The 21,887-nt window shown below is 39.6% G+C and overlaps 1 protein-coding gene across 1 annotated transcript in view; it reads right to left on the reverse strand.

The window, feature by feature from the left end:
- Positions 1-21,887, reverse strand: part of LOC135209596 (cadherin-87A-like) — a 112,796-nt gene that overhangs the window by 25,329 nt on the left and 65,580 nt on the right. The window contains 13 exon segments of the mRNA XM_064242283.1: positions 34-157; positions 722-886; positions 1,475-1,630; positions 2,486-2,597; positions 3,052-3,290; positions 3,820-3,975; positions 4,504-4,701; positions 5,934-6,046; positions 6,502-6,694; positions 12,572-12,706; positions 13,748-13,873; positions 14,526-14,654; positions 17,441-17,649. Coding sequence (XP_064098353.1) covers positions 34-157; positions 722-886; positions 1,475-1,630; positions 2,486-2,597; positions 3,052-3,290; positions 3,820-3,975; positions 4,504-4,701; positions 5,934-6,046; positions 6,502-6,694; positions 12,572-12,706; positions 13,748-13,873; positions 14,526-14,654; positions 17,441-17,649 — 2,055 coding nt within the window.

Genomic DNA, 21,887 nt, shown 5'->3' on the forward strand with positions numbered 1-21,887 from the left:
AAAGACAACAAAAGTAGTTTTTTCTTTTTTTACCTGGAGCCGAGTTCTCCTGGACGTGCGCCACATAGAGGCTTTTGCTGAAGACGGGAGAGTTGTTATTCGCGTCCCTAACTGATACACGAACATTGGCTGTGTGGGAACCTTCGCCGTCATTAGCCTAGGGAATTAAAAAAACAGTGAAATGATGAGTAGGATGTCTTGAAGGTTTAACATTCACTGTCGCTACCAATTGCCCGAGAACACGAGACTTTAACTTCTGTCAGTATCTTACGAATAAGAGATACCACCAGCATAGACCTAAGTAATCTTTTTTTTTTTTTTCGCCAAGAACCTGCAATGGATATGGAGAACTAGTTTGAATTACGAATGCATTACTGTATTATACAGTCATTAATTACCTTAATGATGATAGAGCTTAATTAAATAAGAAACTAGAAAAAAATGATTTTCACACGCATGTGTGCCTTCTCCTTTGTGGAAGACTGTGCTGGGAGACCATATTGGCTTGTAATTACTAAAAATTGATAATTGGCCAAGTTATGACCATCGTCATCGCTAAAATATAGTAATGCAAAGCTAGACTAACCCCAGCATAAACTATAGAGTGACCCCGGCATAAACTACAGAGGACCACCATGGCCATCCCGATGGGCTAATAACCGGCTCTAACCCCGATATATAAACCAGAGGACCACCAAACCCCTTTAAGAAGTTAACTCACCTCAACCGTCAGTATGATCTGGTCTGACCTGAGGTCAGAGATATCGAGACCTGACTCGTTGGCGACCTTGATCCTTCCCGAGGCGCTGTCGATGACGAAAAGGCCCGTAGGATCACCTCCTACCAGGCTGTACGTGATCTGCGAGGTGGCGTCTGGATCCTCGGCCTAGGAGAAGAAACAGATATAGCGGTAACTCGCGCTCTCCCGTTACCGTGGAATCTGAGTCCAAACGTCGTTTAAAGATGCGTTTTAAAACCAGTGCATTTATCAGCCATTTGGAAGGGGGATCTTGCGATATCATAAAAGGGCGAAAATAAACTTCTTTTGAAGTTATTAGTCCTTTGGAGGTGAAACCCACATTAACAGTTAAAGACGAGTCAAAATATAGAAATAACGAGAAACACTACAAGGCTACAAACCTACTTTAACAGTTGAAGACAAATAAAAATCTAGTAACATAAAGAAACATTACTAATAGTCTGCAAACAACATTAACAGTTAGAAGTCGAATAAAAATCTGAAAATAACAAGAAAAATTACCAGTCTGCAAAATCACTTTAACAGTTAAGATCAAATGAAAATCTACAAATAACGAGAAACATTACCAGCTTACAAACCCACATCAACATTTAAAGACAAACAAAAATCCATAAAAAAAACTAGAACCATTACCAGTCTACAAACTGACACCAACAGTTAAATGCATATTAAAATCTATAAAAAACGAGAAAGATGACCAGTCAGCAAACTCACATTAACAGTCAAGGGCGGGTCAAAATCTGCAGCGCCTTCGTCGATAACGGCGCGGTACTGCTGACGGGTGAATTTCGGCGGATTGTCGTTACTGTCTAGTAGGGACACTCTCATGGGCACCACAGTGGTGTGCCCTTCGCCTCCTGCGTCGGTAGCCTTGGGGAAAAAGGTTATTATTATTATTATTATTATTATTATTATTATCATATTCAGAAGATAAACCTTATTCATATAGCACAAGCCTACAAAAGGGGCCAACGGACTTGAAATTCAAATATCGCTAATATTATGATTATTATTATTTTATATTATATTATTATTATTATTATTTTATTCAGAAGATAGCCCTATCCCTATAGAACAAGCCCACGGGGACCACTTACTAGAAATGCAAGTATTCTTATTATTATTCCGAAGATGAACCCCTATTCATATGGAACAAGCCCACAAAAGGTACCACAAACTTAAAATCAAGTATTATTATTATTATTATTATTATTATTATTATTATTATTATTATTATTATTATTCATTATTATTATTATTATTATTATTATTACTTATTCATTATTATTATTATTCAGAAGATAAACATTATTCACATGGAACAAGCCAACCACAGCGGCCACTGACTTGAAATTCAAGCTTCCAAAGAATATTAAGGTGTTCATTTGAAAGAAGTTACAGAAGATAATAAGGAACTACAGAGAGAAATGATCTTTTATTAGAAAGGAAAAGTAACATAAACCAATAAATTACTAAATAAACAGATAAAAATGTAAATAAATTAGTAAAACACAAGGTGAATTGCTTTGGGGTATTAATGCATTGTACACAGCATCTTCGCTTGAATTTTTTTTTTTTCTTCTTTTTGTTACACGAAAACAATTTACGCCAAGTTATTCAAAGCTAGACGCTTTGTCTACTTACCTACGCTCGCCACGGCATCAGAGAAAGTATCCTGTAACATAACTGTCATGAATTAAACCCAAATTCATCTCTCTTCCTCACCTGGAAGGACAAGAAATACGTCGGTCTCTCCTCGTAGTCAAGACAGTTTCCGTGTCCAGGCGTGTCGCAGAAGGCTACAGTGATGACCCCAGATGTTTCGTCCACCTCAAACCTTTGGAGCAAATTAAATATTTTAAATATAAATATATATATATATAATATAATAATAATATAATAATATAATAATATATATAATGATTCTTGTCCAATGACGGAAGAACCATTAAATTATGCTGGCCCGTCGGATATGACCAAAAAACGAGTGATATAATGCCTGTAAGATTAATAATTTCTTACAGGTTAAACTTTACGCACCAGAATTCTCTGGTCAATAAAACCTTGTTGGTCCAGCCTACGGTCTTTTGGTCTATTTGATAAGAACAGCTGATTATTAAATCATCATATATATATATATATATATATATATATATATATATATATATATATATATATATATATATATATATATATATAGTACTATGGTATACCCACATTAGCACCATACACAAAGAAAAATATTCAAAAAATCTAGATAAAACAAATGATTAACGCAAAAGGTAACATACTTCTCAGCACCGTTGCCAAACAGCGAGTACTTGATTCCGTCAGCACCGAATTGGCCCGTGTCCCTATCGGAGGCGACAATCGTCGTCACGACGGTCCCAGGAGAGGCCGTCTCCGACACTGTGGCTGTGTAGGCCTCTTGGGCGAACTGGGGAGGGTTGTCGTTCGTGTCGGTGACCGATACAACCACGGTTGCCGTCGAGGACAACCGAGGGTTGGTCAGAGTCTCTTCGGCTATGACCTGAGATCACAGGGTTAAAAAATAAATTAAGAGATTTTTTATCTTTTTATTTTTTTCCCCGCTATGGCCTGGGATCGCAAAGGGTTAAAATATTAAATTAGGTGATTTTTTATCTTTTTTATTTTTTACCGCTATGGCCTGGGATCGGAAAGGGTTAAAAAAATAAATTGGGTAATTTTTGGTCTTTTTATTTTTTTCCTCTATGACCTGGGTTTGGAGAGACAAAAAAAAATAATTTAGGGCATTTTTTCTTTTTATTTTTTGTATGACCAGGGATTGGAAAGGGTTAAAAAAAGTTACTTGGGTAATTTTTTTGTCTTTTCTTTTTTTTTCATTCTAATAAATAAATCATAAACATCCTATCCAAAAATTCCTGTTTCTTTAAATCATGCAAAACACCTTTTTAGGCTTTCCTACCACCCCCTCCCCCCACAATAACAACAACAAAAACAACAGCAAAGTAGTTTGTAGGCTTACTCCCCGAGTAAACTTTAAAAAAAAAAAAAAAAAAAAAAAAAAGTAATATTACCTGCAGAAGGAACTTGCGTTGGTTGGGGTTCTCGAAGTCGAGAGGCCCCCTGGCCACCCTGATACTGACGGAGGACGAGCCGGAGGCCACTTCCGGTTCCACGCTGAAGATGCCGGAAGCGTCCAAGAGACGGAGGCTGAAGACGGAGTTCGAACCCTGGAATTTGAGAGACAAAAAATAAAATAGTAATAATAAAATAACAATTCTTAGATCCGTCTATATTTCTAAACGAAATAATTACTACGAAAAAAAATAATAAATCAATAATAATATTGAAATTTAGTTATTAATTAATAAAACAACAATTCTTAAGTCCATTTCATCATACAAGCACCCAATAAAAAAAAAAAAAAATAAATTAATTAATTAATTTATTAATCAATAAATAAGTAAAACAATTGTTGAGTCCATCTCACCACATCAGCATCCATTAACAAAAAAGAAAACAATTATATATATATATATATATATATATATATATATATATATATAATATATAATATTATATATATATACTATATATATAAAAAAAAAATATTATATTATATATCATATACACATATATAAAAAACTCAACATACCAACATCCATTATAAGTAAATAAATTAATTAAAAAAAAAAAAAAAAAAAAACTTTCAAAACATCAAAGGACAACTTGACCATCCTCCGCTCCCCGGATCTTACCACGTCGGTGTCCTGGACGAACATGTCCAAATTGGGCAGGGGCGTCCCGTCGGGGACGTTCTCGGGCACCGTGGCCCGGTACTCCCGTCGATTGAAAGTGGGTGGTTCGTCGTTGACGTCCCTGATGGTGATCGTGACGTCGGCCACCGTCTCCGTGTCTGGGCTACCCACGGGCTCCCCGCCCTGGACTTCGTACGCCTTGGAGGAGGAGGAGGAGGAGGAGAAGAAAGGATATTTAGTGATTACGAGATGAGGAATTAGAGAATAGGATCAGAGATACGAGAAGAAGGATAAGGAATAAGAGAAGATGAAAATAATTCGAGGAATTTACGTGGATAAAAAGAATTTTGATCAGAGATAAGGAATAAGAAGGGGATAAAAATAATTCGAGGATTTTACGTGGATAAAACAAATCTTGATAAGAGGTAAGGAATAAAGGATGAAAATAATTAGAGGATTTTACGTGGATAAAACAAATCTCGATAAGGGATAAGGAATAAGAGAGGATGCAAAATAATTCGAGGATTTTATGAGGATAAAGAGAATCCTGATAAGGGATAAGGAATAAGAGAGGATGAAAATAATTAGATTTTACGTGGAAAAAAAATCTTGATAAGAGGTAAGGAATAGACAATAACAATAATTAGAGGAATTTTATAAGGACAGAAGACAGAGAAGAATCTTGATAAAAGACAGGAAATAAAAGACAATAATAATCATAATAATCATTAGTTTTTATGAGGAATTGAGAAGAATCTTGATAAGAGGTAAGCAAAAAAAAAACAATAATAATCATTGATGAGGACTTGAGAAAAATCTTGATAAAGAGATAAGAGAAAAAATAGCAAAAGAATCATTAGGTTTTATGAGAAGGATGCAGAAGAATCTTGATAAGAAATAAGGAATAAAGGATGAAAAAATTACAAAAATCTTGATAAGAGTCAAGGAAGATAGAGAAGAATCTTAACAAAAGATAAGGAAAGATTAGAAAACACCAAAGTAAATAAAAAGATGTCTGATTTGAACAATATGAATTAAATATAAAAAGCCACTCTGTAAACGTGGAGGAACATATAAAAAGGCAGAGAATGTAAGGAAAGTCCTATACAAAATAAGAGGGAGGGACACCGTAGAAGATTCATATATAAAAATAAAACGAAAAACGGCAACTGGAGATTCGCAAACATTGACGATGCATTAGAAGACAGTATACAACAAACCTTAAAAAGTAATATATTTGTCTTTACAAATAACTGTGAATAAGTAACGAACTAACAAAGCAAATATGGACGAAAACTTTCCAAATAAAGAATAGTGAAACAAAATACAAACAACTGAGAAAAAGAAAAAGAAAAAAAAAATGAACTTCAGACCCAAAGAGGATATCCCCAAAGAATGACTGACATCTGCTGCAGTAGTAGTTCTCTTACCTTCACCTTCACCTTGACGACGCCGTCAGGAGACTGAAGGGCCTCTCTGTCCAAGGGCTTGGCGGTTCGTAGCTCGCCAGTCTCGGCGTCGAGGGTGAAGAAGTCCAGCGGATCTGACGGAGGAGATAAAAAAAAAATAAGAAGGATGAATGAAAGAGATATTGATAAATACGAAAGTAATATAACAGAGAGAGAGAGAGAGAGAGAGAGAGAGAGAGAGAGAGAGAGAGAGAGAGAGAGAGAGAGAGAGAGTTTTTTCTTTTTACATAGAATGTAAATTTTCTTTTAATTGTGAGGAGAGAGAGAGAGAGAGAGAGAGAGAGAGAGAGAGAGAGAGAGAGAGAGTTTTTTACTTTTTACATAGAATGTAAATTTTCATTAATGTGAATTGTAACAGAGAGAGAGAGAGAGAGAGAGAGAGAGAGAGAGAGAGAGAGATTTACTTTTTACATTTTACATATAATGTTAATTTTCATTAATGTGAATTGTAACAGAGAGAGAGAGAGAGAGAGAGAGAGAGAGAGAGAGAGAGAGAGAGAGAGAGATCACCCTCAAGTCTCGCACTTACTTGTAATGAGCTCATACTCGACGGAGCGGGGCGCCCCCGTGTCGCCGTCGGCCGCCTTCAGGGTCATGACCTGGGTCCCGATGGGGTCGTCCTCGGTCACGATGCCCGTCAGGGAACCCGAGAAGATGGGCGGCGAGTTCTGCACGTCACGGACCCTGATCACCACGCCCACGCTGGCCATCTCGCCCCCGTCCTAAAAAGAGAGTGAATTTATTATTATTATTATTATTATTATTATTTTAAACTGGCGAGCAGCGCACCACAGGGCATGGTAAAATTCAGTCGAGTTATTTTGGCATTTATTATTGCTTATACAATTCTCTCTCTCTCCAACTCGACGTTTCGTCCAGATCTACAGGACATTTTCCAGCTATGACTGCTGAGGAAGTGAATTCCAGTGGGGAGTCCTTCTTCTTATATCCTCGAAAACGCTCGCCGTATGAGTCACCTTCCCAGAAACCAATGAAAACTCAACCTGCTCCAGGGTTTCTCCAGACCGTACTCGAGAGCCCGCAACAACAGGATATAAGAAGAAGGACTCGCCACTGGAATTCAGTCCTTCAGCAGTCATAAGCTGGAAAATGTCCTGTAGATCTGGACGAAACGTTGCGTTGGAGAGAGAGAGAGAGAGAGAGAGAGAGAGAATTGTATAGGCAATAATAAACACCAAAAATTTTACCATGCCCTTTGGTGCGTTGCTCGCCAGAGCAGCAACGAGAAAGCTGTCATCAGAAAAATAGAGAAGACTCTCTACAAGATTGATAGTGCTGAAGCAGCAACTGTTATTATTATTATTATTATTATTATTATTATTATTATTATTGCTTAAGCAATACACAATGATGTCAGTGTAAATAAATATTTATCAAAAATATACATTTTTACTGATATTATTATTATTATTATTATTATTATTACTTATTATTATTTTATTATTATTATTATTATTATTATTATGCTGGGGAGTGAAGAAATACAAAGCATAAGTGTAAATATATAATAAATACTAATACGAGCACTAGGAACTCAACATTATTATTATTATTATTATTATTATTATTATTATTTTATTAAAAGTAATGGCTACTTCAGCAGCGTTACACTTGTAGAGATTCTTCTCTATTTTGCGAAATAGCGGCTTTTTTTCCTTCCGTGCTACTTAAACAGGCTAGTAGAGCGCCTATAGAGGTCATGGTAAAATACAGGGTCAAAATAGGTGTATATATTTGAATTTTACAGATAAACTATGATACCATAGTCATCAAAGTCATTAACGATTTTCTCTCTCTCTCTCTCTCTCTCTCTTTCTTAAAGCGAGCTTTCGTCTGGAGCTGCCAGACATCCTCGGGCTGGGAAGCTGAGGGTGGACTGATCTTGGTGCGGTGTCCGTCCTCCTTATATCTGTGGCTGACAGCAGGGGGTCTGCCCCATGCTTGTCTCCTATTGGCTGGTGGCGGTGAGTCTTGTTTTTGTTTTCATTGGCTGCCTGAGCCAGGTCTCAAGCCACTTTCTTCGGGCCGATGGTTGCGTTGCAGCATATCCTGCAGCCGCCTGGACCTCCTAAGCGGCGCTGTAACATTGATGGGCGTTGCGCTACGCTGTGGGACGTCACGGCTACTTTGAGTTCCATCGGCTGCAGGAGTACCTCGTTCGGTGGGGCGTTTGTCATCCATAGAGTTGTCATGATCGGTGGTGTCATTGTTGGTGGCAGGTCTTCTCATACTCGTAGGGAGGAGAAATTCTTCCTGCGTCGTATTCAGATTAGGTTTTATTTGCTGGATGAGTAGCGCCTCCAGCAGGCGCAACCGACGGGCATCAGGGCCTTCCCGATGATCTTCGTGTTCTTTATGATGACATCTCGGGAGATGGCCTCGTGATGTTTGGTGCGGGCGTGATTCTTTATAGCCCCCTCTTGGGCGTGGCACGAGAGTCTCTTCGACAGTCGCATGGTAGTCATACCTACGTAGGCGCCGCTGCATTCGCGGACTGGGCATGTATACTGGTACACTACATGCGTCTGCTTCAGGGGTTCTCGTGCCTGTGGAGAGGGGTTATTTTTCATAAAAAGATCGCGCGTCCTCCGATTCTGGTAATATATGATTAGGTCGATATTCTTGGTGTCGTCAGTCGGGGATACATTATCAGAAATAATTTTCTTAATGGCGTCCTCTTCTTCACGGTAATGGGAACTCATGAAGGCTTTGTAGTACAGCTTGATATTATCCTGGGGGCGGGGCTGCGGGCTCTCACTACCGTACCATTTCTCCAGGGCTGTGCGGACTTCCTTGCTGATTAATTTATTTGAGTACCCGTTATTCACAAGTACTTGGGAGGCGCGGTCGAGTTCCTGGTGAGTGTCCTGCCAGGTTGAGCAGTGGGAGAGGGCCCTCCTGACGAAGGCCCTGACGGTGGTGCTTTTGAATCTGGCGGGGCACTCGCTGTCTCCGTTGAGGCAAAGTCCTAAATTGGTTTTCTTTGTGTAGACTGAAGTACGGAGACCGTCTTCCGTCTTGCTTACAAGGACGTCGAGGAAGGGGAGCCGATCGTCGGAGCTGCGTTCGACTGTGTAGTTCAGCACACTACACTGCTGAAATGCTTGACGGAGGGCTTCTACCTCATCCTCGGCGTCGACTTGCACAAAGATGTCGTCAATATAACGTCCATATCTGCGGGGTTGCTGCATCCTGGCAAAGACCCGTTCCTCCACGGTGCCCATATAAAAGTTAGCGAAGAGAACCCCCAGTGGGGAGCCCATCGCCACGCCGTCCTTTTGGCGGAACATCTGGCCACGGTGGGTGGAGAGGAACCTATAGCAGTACGTCCTGGTGCCCTTCGAGAGGAAGGTAGTCATGGACTGGACGACACCGAATTTGAAAATCCTGAACGTGACATACCCATGGATGTAGACAACCCAGTAGGAGAGGAACCAACGTACCCTGGGAACATCGAGAGAAGCCTCGTCCGCCTTCAGGAGGACGACATAAAACAGCGGATGAGAGGTGCCCTGCGCAAGCTCATCTCCCTGAACGGCGGCAAACTCCGCATCCCTGAACGAACCCAAGGATACATTAACCTTACCGATTACGACCCCACTCCCGATCAAGACGCCCTTCTGAAGCTGGGTCTTAATTGCCACTTCATTTCGAGACCCAGGCCTCATGACAAGAGACTCGAAATCGAGTTGCTCCTAGACTCCATCCAGCAACTCGAAGCCCGGAGCACCGTGAGAACTACCGACGCCCTTCAACCCCTCCTACTTGCTGAAGCTCTTACAGAGAGGGGCTCGCACTCCAGCGGGATCCTCACCAAGGAGATGAAGAAAGCAGCGAAGGAACTGAAGGAGAAAGTGAACATCACGGTGCGACGCGCGGACAAGACAGCAGCCTTCGTCTTGATTGATACTGCCGAATATCACGAGAAGCTGGATGCTATTTTGTCTGACGAGAGCAAGTTCGAGCGCCTGACGAGGAACCCGACAGACGACATCAAGAGGGAGGCTAACGGAGTCATCAGCGCAGTGAATGCTGCAACAAATGCTGTGCACCTCCCGCCCATACAAGGAGACTACAGCCTGGGTTATTTATATGGCAATGTAAAAACCCACAAGCAAGGAAACCCCCTCCGGCCGATCATCAGCCAGACGCCCGCCCCTACGTACGCCTTGGCTAAACGCCTCAACCAAATTTTGACCCCTTACGTCCCGAGTCGGTACAGCCTGCAGTCTTCGGCAGAGTTCTTAGAAGCCATCAAGGACGCCCCTGGTACCGGGATTATCGCCTCGCTGGATGTAGAGTCCCTATTTACGAACGTGCCTGTCGACGAAACCATAGATATAATCCTTGATCGTGTCTACAGGAATCAGTCGACGGCGCCCCTCAACATACCGGAAGCCTCGCTCCGTACGCTGCTGGAGATATGCACGAAGAAGGCCCCTTTCTCCACCCACCGTGGCCAGATGTTCCGCCAAAAGGACGGCGTGGCGATGGGCTCCCCACTGGGGGTTCTCTTCGCTAACTTTTATATGGGCACCGTGGAGGAACGGGTCTTTGCCAGGATGCAGCAACCCCGCAGATATGGACGTTATATTGACGACATCTTTGTGCAAGTCGACGCCGAGGATGAGGTAGAAGCCCTCCGTCAAGCATTTCAGCAGTGTAGTGTGCTGAACTACACAGTCGAACGCAGCTCCGACGATCGGCTCCCCTTCCTCGACGTCCTTGTAAGCAAGACGGAAGACGGTCTCCGTACTTCAGTCTACACAAAGAAAACCAATTTAGGACTTTGCCTCAACGGAGACAGCGAGTGCCCCGCCAGATTCAAAAGCACCACCGTCAGGGCCTTCGTCAGGAGGGCCCTCTCCCACTGCTCAACCTGGCAGGACACTCACCAGGAACTCGACCGCGCCTCCCAAGTACTTGTGAATAACGGGTACTCAAATAAATTAATCAGCAAGGAAGTCCGCACAGCCCTGGAGAAATGGTACGGTAGTGAGAGCCCGCAGCCCCGCCCCCAGGATAATATCAAGCTGTACTACAAAGCCTTCATGAGTTCCCATTACCGTGAAGAAGAGGACGCCATTAAGAAAATTATTTCTGATAATGTATCCCCGACTGACGACACCAAGAATATCGACCTAATCATATATTACCAGAATCGGAGGACGCGCGATCTTTTTATGAAAAATAACCCCTCTCCACATTGCTACCGAGAACCCCACTTGAAGCAAAGAAGCATGTAGTGTACCAGTATACATGCCCAGTCCGCAAATGCAGCGGCGCCTACGTAGGTATGACTACCATGCGACTGTCGAAGAGACTCTCGTGCCACGCCCAAGAGGGGGCTATAAGAATCACGCCCGCACCAAACATCACGAGGCCATCTCCCGAGATGTCATCATAAAGAACACGAAGATCATCGGGAAGGCCCCTGATGTGCCCGTCGTTGCGCCTGCTGGAGGCGCTACTCATCCAGCAAATAAAACCTAATCTGAATACGACGCAGGAAGAATTTCTCCTCCCTACGAGTATGAGAAGACCTGCCACCAACAATGACACCACCGATCATGACAACTCTATGGATGACAACGCCCCCGAACGAGGTACTCCTGCAGCCGATGGAAATCAAAGTAGCCGTGACGTCCCACAGCGTAGCGCAACGCCCATCAATGTTACAGCGCCGCTTAGGAGGTCCAGGCGGCTGCAGGATATGCTGCAACGCAACCATCGGCCCGAAGAAAGTGGCTTGAGACCTGGCTCAGGCAGCCATGAAAACAAGACTCACCGCCACCAGCCAATAGGAGACAAGCATGGGGCAGACCCCCTGCTGTCAGCCACAGATATAAGGAGGACGGACACCGCACCAAGATCAGTCCACCCTCAGCTTCGAAGCCCGAGGAGTTCTGGCAGCTCCAGACGAAAGCTCGCTTTAAGAAAGAGAGAGAGAGAGAGAGAGAGAGAAAATCGTTAATGACTTTGATGACTATGGTATCATAGTTTATCTGTAAAATTCAAATATATACACCTATTTTGACCCTGTATTTTACCATGACCTCTATAGGCGCTCTACTAGCCTGTTTAAGTAGCACGGAAAAAGCCGCTATTCGCAAAAATAGAGAAGAATCTCTACAAGTGTAACGCTGCTGAAGTAGCCATTACTTTTAATAAAGTATGCTTGAGAGAGGGTCTGCTTCCTAAGTATATTATTATTATTATTATTATTATTATTATTCATTTTATTATTATTATACTGACGAAGAAACAAAACATAAGTGTAAATATATATATCAAATACTACTACAATCACTAGAAACAGTAGCACTATAAGTAACCACACTCCCCCACGACACGTCGCAAGCCCTCAGTGGCGTGGTTGATATGGTCTTCGCGTTCCACCTCGGTGGTCGCGGGTTCGATTCTCGGCCATTCCATTGAGGAGTGAGAGATGTGTATTTCTGGTGATAGAAGTTCACTCTCGACGTGGTTCGGAAGTCACGTTAAGCCGTTGGTCCCGTTGCTGAATAACCACTGGTTCCATGCAACGTAAAAGCACCATACAAACAAAACAAACTCACTGTAGCCACCAGCTTGAGCTGGTAGAGGCTGTGGGTGGAATACTGCAGAGGTCTGTTCAACACTAGGCTTCCCGAGTACTCCCGAGACGTCGCCCTCGAAGCCACGATGGAGAACACCTCGCAGTCGTCGCCTCCCTGTGGGTGACAGATCAATGAGGAGATGAATAAACGTGGATATAAATAACTTAGAGATGAATCACTGTAGGCAGAGATGACTAAGCGTGAATGTGAATGATGATAAGGATAGACGTGGATATAAATAATTGCAGGGTACCTCACAGTCGTCGCTTCTACAGAAATGCTCTAAATGACCAAACCATCTACAAAAATGCTCTAAATGAAGAGATGATATCTCCTGTTCTCTCCACGTGAAGGAAGAAACCATCTACAAAAATGCTCTAAATGACAAAACCATCTACAAAAATAAATAAATGAAGAGATGATATTCCCCGTTCTCTCCACATGAAGAAACCATCTACAAAAATACTCCGAATGACCAAACCGTCTACAAAAAATACTCTAAATGCAGAGAAGCTATCCCTTATTCTCTCCACGTGATAAAACCATCTACAAAAATTCTCTACATGAAGAGATGATATCCCCTGTTCTCTCCACAATTAAGAAACCATCTAGAAAAACACTCCACATGTAGAAACAATCTACAAAAACATTCTAATTAAAAAGATAACATCCCCCGTTCTCTCCAAATGACCAAACCATCTACAAAAAATACTCTAAATGCATTATATCCTCTGTTCTCACCACAATTAAGAAACCATCTACAAAAACCATCTAAAAAATACTCTAAATGAAAAGATATCCCTTATTCTCTCCACATGACCAAACCACCTACAAAAAATACCCCAAATTAATATTTTAATCTACAGTCAAACTAGAACTGAAGTGATACAACACATCCCATTGTGGGAACTTCTTTACATATAAGATATGTGACACATGGAATTAACTGCCACCAGAGGTTGTAAACAGCAACAGTGTGGAAGAGTTTAAAATAAAGCTAGACAAAATCATTAGAAGGACACTGTGAATGCACAGTAAAATCTGCTCCTATAGAGATAAGTGAGCAACACGATGTCTCCTCTTAGGTTGGACTAACAAGTCTTCAAGACATCCTAATCCTTGTAACTCCAATTAACCCTTGGCACCCACACTGACCTGGGTGATAGGATGGCACTCCACCTTGATGGCCTCGCCGACCTGATCGTCGTCCGTGAGCCTTATGCCAGGCAGAACGGTGCTGCCGACGGGGGCGTCCTCGTTGACTATGGCTTCGTACGGCGTCTGGGGAGAGGGATAAGGGGAAAAGGGGTCAGATACGAAGTTGAGTAATGTATGCGTGATTATGTATACATCATCATTATCGAAATCATACATTTTTACATAGAGTAAATAGAAGGTATTGGTCCCAATGCACGATTATGAAACCAAAGTCACTTCCACAATGTATACATGCATACTCACTATACATACAGATATATATGTATATATTATACACTGTATACAGCAAATATATATATATATACACATACAAATATATTGTATATACATGTACAGTATATATATAATTATATCAATATATATTCATATACATATAAATAAATGACTGAATCACGAAAACATGGAACATGACGAATTATATAAATATATATATATATATATATATATATATATATATATATATATATATATATATATTTAAAGCTCTACCTTGTAATTCACATATTTTCACATATGTTGACCGAAGGAGAATTTTTTTAGTTGGTAATATGATTTCGTCCTTTGCGGATTCGAACCAGCGCGCAGATGAGAAATCGGGACTCCAATGAAGCTACCGACTCGGCCAACATAGATCTATCTATAAACATTAACATAAATATATATATATATATATTATATATATATATATATATATATATACACATATGTATCTCACCTGGAGGAAGACGGGAGGGTTATCGTTGGTGTCCAAAACGATCAGGGAAATGGGCACTCGAACCACGTTGTTATTCCCTCCGGGCACCTCGTCCTCGACGGTCACCACGAGTCTGAGTGTGTCGTTTTTCTGGAAAGCGGAAGACATAATTAGAATCTCTCTCTCTCTCTCTCTCTCTCTCTCTCTCTCTCTCTCTCTCTCTCTCTCTCTTATATTTCAAAATCTATTTTTATGCTTTTGATGACAATGTGAAATATTCTGACGGGACTTTAGGAAGCACAAAATCAAGACTCTCTCTCTCTCTCTCTCTCTCTCTCTCTCTCTCTCTCTCTCTCTCTCTCTCTCTCTCTCTTCTTAGGATCCAAGATACATAGTACAACACTGCCCAATATATCTCACATAGCTGAGAAGTAAAAAATCCCTGATAAATATCTTATAAAAATGATGGAATTTAAACGAACACTTTTCAATAATGATAAAAGGACAAGGGAAAAAGAACCATGTAATAAAACTAATGAATAAAAAAAGGCGTTATAAAAATAGTGCATAAGAATTAGCCAATAAAAAAAAAACCTTCGAGGAATCCTACACCATATCTCTTCCCCCTACCTCAGGAATCCTACACTTTATCTCTCCTTTACCTCAGGAATCCTACACTATCTCTTCCCTTTACCTCAGGAATCCTACACTATCTCTTCCCTTTACCTCAGGAATCCTACACTATCTCTTCCCTTTACCTCAGGAATCCTACACTATCGCTTCCCTTTACCTCATGAATCCTACACTATCTCTTCCCTTTACCTCAGGAATCCTACACTATCTCTTCCCTTTACCTCAAGAATCTTACACTATCTCTTCCCTTTACCTCAGGAATCCTAGACCATATCTCTCCTTTACCTCAGGAATCCATCCTGCACTATATCACTCCTTTACCTCACTACTCCTACACTATCTCTTCCCTTTACCTCAGGAATCCTACACTATCGCTTCCCTTTACCTCAGGAATCCTACACTATATGACTCCTTTACCTCAGGAATCCTGCACTATATCCCCCCTTTACCTCACCTACACTATATCTCTCCTTTACCTCAGGAATCCTACACTATATCCCTCCTTTACCTCAGGAACCCTGCACTATATCCCTCCTTTACCTCAGGCATCCTGCACTATATCCGTCCTTTACCTCAGGAATCCTACATGCTATCCCTCCTTTAGCTCAGGAATCCTACACTATATCCCTCCTTTCCCTCAGGAATCCTACACTCTATCTCTCCTTTCCCTCAGGAATCCTACACTCTATCCCTCCTTTCCCTCAGGAATCCTACACTCTATCTCTCCTTTACCTTAGGAATCATACACTATATCCCTCCTTTCCCTCAGGAATCCTACACTATATCTCTCCTTTACCTCAGGAATCCTACACTCTATCCCTCCTTTCCCTCAGGAATCCTATACTATATCTCTCCTTTACCTCAGGAATCCTACACTATATCCCTCATTTCCCTCAGGAATCCTACACTCTATCCCTCATTTCCCTCATGAATCCTTCATGCTATCCCTCCTTTCCTTCAGTAATCCTACACTATATCTCTCCTTTACCTCAGGAATCCTACCCTATATCTCTCTTTTACCTCAGGAATACTACACTTTATCCCTCCTTTACCTCAGGAATACTACACTTTATCCCTCCTTTACCTCAGGAATACTACACTATATCCCTACTTTACCTCGGGAATCCTACCCTATATCCCTCCTTTACCTCAGGGATCCTGCACCATCTCGCCTTTACCTCAGGAATCCTACACCATCTCTCCTTTACCTCAGGAATCCTACACTATATCCCTCCTTTACCTCAGGAATCCTACACTATATCCCTCCTTTACCTCAGGAATCCTACACTCTATCCCTCCTTTACCTCAGGAATCCTACACTCTATCCCTCATTTACCTCAGGAATCCTACACTATATCCCTCCTTTACCTCAGGAATCCTACACTATATCCCTCCTTTACCTCAGGAATCCTACACTATATCCCTCCTTTACCTCAGGAATCCTACACTCTATCCCTCCTTTCCCTCAGGAATCCTACACTCTATCCCTCCTTTACCTCAGGAATACACTATATCCCTACTTTACCTCAGGAATCCTACACTCTATCCCTCCTTTACCTCAGGAATCCTACACTATATCTCACCTTTACCTCAGGAATCCTACACTATATCTCACCTTTACCTCAGAAATCCTACACTATATCTCTCCTTTACCTCAGGAATCCTACACTATATCTCTCCTTTACCTCAGGAATCCTACACTTTATCTCACCTTTACCTCAGGAATCCTACACTATATCTCACCTTTACCCCAGGAATCCTACACTATATCTCACCTTTACCTCAGGAATCCTACACTATATCCCTCCTTTATCTCAGGAATCCTACACTATATCCTTCCTTTAACTCAGGAATCCTACACTATATCACTCCTTTACCTCAGGAATCCTAACACTATCCCTCCCTTTTCCTACCGAATCCTACAACTATATCCCTCCTTTACCTCAGGAAATCCTACTATATCTCTCCTTTACCTCAGGAATCCACACGGAATAACCCTACCTCTCAGGAATCCTACACTATGTCCCTCTTCCCTACCTCATGCATCTACACTATATCTCTTTACCTCAGGAATCCACACTACATCCTCTACCCTCATCCCACTTCCTTCCTACCTCAGGAATCCTCACATATATCCCTCTATACCCATCAGGAATCCATACACTATATCCCTCCTACCTCAGGAATCCTACATATATCTCCTACCTCCAGGAATACCTACACTCATATCCCTCTTTTACCTCAGGTCCTACACATACCCTCCTTTCCTCAGGAATCCTACTATATCCTCTTTCCTCCTTTACCTCTCTATCCAAGGGCCTCTGCACAGTCACCACGCCCGTCCGGGAGTCGACCCTTAGTCTGTCGGAGCCCGAGAGGCCGTAGGACACCGGTCCCCCTTCGGGATCGCTCGCCTTCAGCGTGTACACGGCCGCCCCTATGGGCGTGTCCTCGCTGACGACGTGGAGGTTCATGTCCGCCGTGAAGGACGGAGGCAGATTTGCCCTGACGCCTGTCAAGAGAGGGAGAGAGAGAGAGAACACTATTATAACTGAGTTCGTTATATTTTATATAAAATATCAAATAAAAGGAACCCATGAAAACACCAAAATATATAGAAAGTAAGTATACATTTCAGAGACTGCTCTGTCTCTCTCTATACTATACTTACTTTCTATATATTTTGGCGTTTTTATGGGCTCCTTTTATGAGGTGGAATTCTGTTGTGACATAACATTTTATACCAGTCAATATATTTATATATATATATATTATAATATCATATATATATATATATATATTATATATATAATATACATATATATATGTATATATTTATATATATATCACATATCCACAGGTGAAAAATAAGAGACAGGGTGTAGGTCCTGACCGGTTTCGGCTTTATTTTCAAGCCATTGACAAAGGACTGATACATAGTATTAGAATTCACGAGTATATATACTACAAAGACAGTACTGACGAACATACACACAACAGTTTGAGACTGCAGATCCACCCACAGGCAGGTGTCAAGGTAGGAGTGGCTTTCAAAAATCATTAGGCTAAAATTTACAATAAATTCTCAAGGGATACTACCGCTTAGGGTACAAGTCCACACCTGACAGGTGTCAGGGAGGCGGGGTTGAACATCTCATTACCACTACTGCCCCCTTTACTGTGTTTACAAATATAATAATCCTATTTTTCATATATCTCTACAGCCAACCTTAAAATTTAAACAGTTTACAAATTTCTTTTGATATTAAAGGATCAAGTTTATACATTCCTTGACTGATGTTCATATTATTGTTGTAACTTTCTTTTATAAAACTAGATTCAATGATATTCCTTTCCAATGCATTATTAGAACCCACCACCGCTTTTTTGCCCCTTCCCAGTTAATAGCTTGATTGTTCTCACTAACATGTACAAATATACCACTATTTCCCTGTGCATATCTCACACATTGTTTATGTTGTTCTATTCTTTTTTCCAGTGCTTTCCCCGTTTGACCAATGTAAAAGTTGTCACAAGACTTACACGGGATTTTATATACACATCCTTTAGCATTGTCGGGGGAGTTCTTAATAAGTACCTGTTTCATTGTTTTATTGTTTTTAAAAACTACATTAACACCAAAATTCTTCAGGAGATGTGGGATATCTTTCATATTACTATTATAAGGTAGTACAAGCAAATTTTTGTTGTTGTAAGGTTCTTTTTGATTTTGATACATGGTCTTTTTTGCCGCTTTTAATGCATTGTTTAATACATTATCTGGATATTTCAGTTTCTTGCCTGTATTCCGAATCTTATCTATCTCCTCATCTATATATTCTGGGCTACATACCCGTAGTGCTCTTAAAAACATGGATGCAAACACTGATCTTTTAACCTTATTGTTTTGTCCAGAATAGAAATGTACATAGGAAGAAATATTAGTAGGTTTTCTGTAAACACTATACTTAAACCCACTACTATTTCTCCGTATGAGGACATCCAAAAAGGGTAGGCATTCATCTTTTTCTATTTCCATAGTAAATTTAATTGATGGTACTAATTGATTTAACCTGGCAAAAAAGTTATTCACATCTTCGTTCCCTGGCCATACACAAATTATGTCGTCAACATATCTAAACCAAGGTACATTGCGTGGAATTATATTGTTTAAAATTTTCTTTTCGAAAAATTCCATATATAAATTACTTAGTAATTTATATATGGAAAGAAAGTTACAACAATAATATGAACATCAGTCAAGGAATGTATAACTTGATCCTTTAATATCAAAAGAAATTTGTAAACTGTTTAAATTTTAAGGTTGGCTGTAGAGATATATGAAAAATAGGATTATTACATTTGTAAACACAGTAAAGGGGGCAGTAGTGGTAATGAGATGTTCAATCCCGCCTCCCTGACACCTGTCAGGTGTGGACTTGTACCCTAAGCGGTAGTATCCCTTGAGAATTTATTGTAAATTTTAGCCTAATGATTTTTGAAAGCCACTCCTACCTTGACACCTGCCTGTGGGTGGATCTGCAGTCTCAAACTGTTGTGTGTATGTTCGTCAGTACTGTCTTTGTAGTATATATACTCGTGAATTCTAATACTATGTATCAGCCCTTTGTCAATGGCTTGAAAATAAAGCGAAACCGGTCAGGACCTACACCCTGTCTCTTATTTTTCACCTGTGGATATGTGTGATAAATGAATCACGTGCTAAAGTGATTATAATCATATATATATATATATATATATATATTATATTATATATATATATATATATATATATGTATATATATATATATATATATATATATATATATATATATATATATATATATATATATATATATATATATATATATATAGATATATATATATATATATATATATATATATATATATATATATATATATATATATATATCATTATATATTGCTACTGTCAAAATGCATATTTCCCCTCTTTGACTGTATAAAGTATTGTGTATAAGATTTTGCAACATTTTTTCAGATTTCTAGATAGCTTAGAGATAGGATGTTTTAAATGTGTGTTCAGATTTTGCATAGAATTGTTTCAGTAACTTTTCATCTCCTTGAGATTAGAGGAACTCCGAGATCTCCGTTTGCTTTCCTAATCTGTCAACACGTTTGATAAGAGAGCTCGAGTCTTCGTTGTGTTTTGGGATTCTGTCATCACATATGATAAGGGACTTCTGCTTCGATCGATCGAGTCGAGTACGTGTCTTTTTTTTATCAGACTCGTTTGATATGCGTTCATCTTTGTTTGAAGCCATGTGCACATTTCACATTTCTTTGTAAAGTTGCATAATATTTCGAAGCTTCTAGAAAGAATTATTGCCCAAAACGTTTTGTGTCATCTCCCCTGTCCAGCTTCCGTAAGGGAGAAGTTTTTCATTCGGGTGTAGATTCTCAAAGCGATCACATCTCTCTCTCTCTCTCTCTCTCCCTCTCTCTCCATCGCATAGCACTTTTGATTTTAAAGTAACGTAACGATTTTGTACTTATTGAATGGTCTCTCGTAATTTGTAAATTTCAGATTTGATATTTCTTAGAGTTTATTTAGTGTTATTTAGTGGTTTTTGTGGAATCTGAATGAACATTGTTTTGTAACGGCGCCTGGTTTTGTGAAAGTGTGAAACAAGCTGCAGCAATGGTATACCAAAAAGATAAAGTGTGTTATATTTTTATTAGTTGCAACTAATAACTGATAGGAACAATGGTTAGGTAAAAACTAATAACTGATGGTTACAAAGGTTTGGTAAAAACTGATAACTAATAGTTACAATGTTTTGAGTGAAAAGATTTACACTTTTACACATTGCAAATTTTTGTGGTTTGTGTTTACTCATTTGAAGTGATTTTTATGTTTTGTGCATTTGTCCATTTTCTTATTGAAGTGTGCCTTTTTATTTTATATTCTATGTGATTAATACTTTTTGAAATTTTGACATTTTCCACATTTTTCTGTATTTTCATTTGCATTCACAATTTAATTAACTTAATTATTTTCATTAATTAATCGTTGCACATTTAATTAAATCTAACACTTGTGAATTAATTTGCATTTACTTAGAATTCTTTTCAAGTTTTATTATTGTTTAGCACTTGTGAATTAATTTTCAAATTTCAATTATTGCCTAACACTTTCGAATTTTGATTGAATTAATTTTCTTGAATTTTGTGATAAATTAATTTTGATTTAATTTTACTTAATTGATTCAAGAATTAATTAAACTTTACTTTGTTTCCAAGAAACAGTAATTTTCCCTGATATTGTGAATTTCACTTATAAATTTTGAATTTAATAATAAATTTTTGTATTTAAAATTCTTATAAGTGTTTTCATTTCTAACCAGTATATTTGCATTTAATTATGATTATATTGATGTTAGGTAGAAACATAGAGTGGTAATTGATCTGTTTTCCTTCAATTAACTTGAAGTGACTTAGAACCAGGGAACTACTTAGACTTCTGAAATCAGGGAAATACTTAGACTTTTAAAGTTATTGATGGAGTGATGCCCTTTGATTAATTTAATTACTTACAATACTACCTCACACCTGTTTTGATGAAATTAGTCGTTTTTTCTGCAATACTGGTAAGTTGTTAAGGGATCACTGTTGCCTTTAGAGCATTCAGTCGTTTAATACCTGTGATGAGGGTTCAGGTGTCTGGCTTTTGTGAGGTAACAATAAATGAATGGTAAGTGTAGTAACCAG

This window comes from Macrobrachium nipponense, chromosome 38 (assembly GCF_015104395.2).
Source record: "Macrobrachium nipponense isolate FS-2020 chromosome 38, ASM1510439v2, whole genome shotgun sequence".
Lineage (NCBI taxonomy): Eukaryota > Metazoa > Arthropoda > Malacostraca > Decapoda > Palaemonidae > Macrobrachium > Macrobrachium nipponense.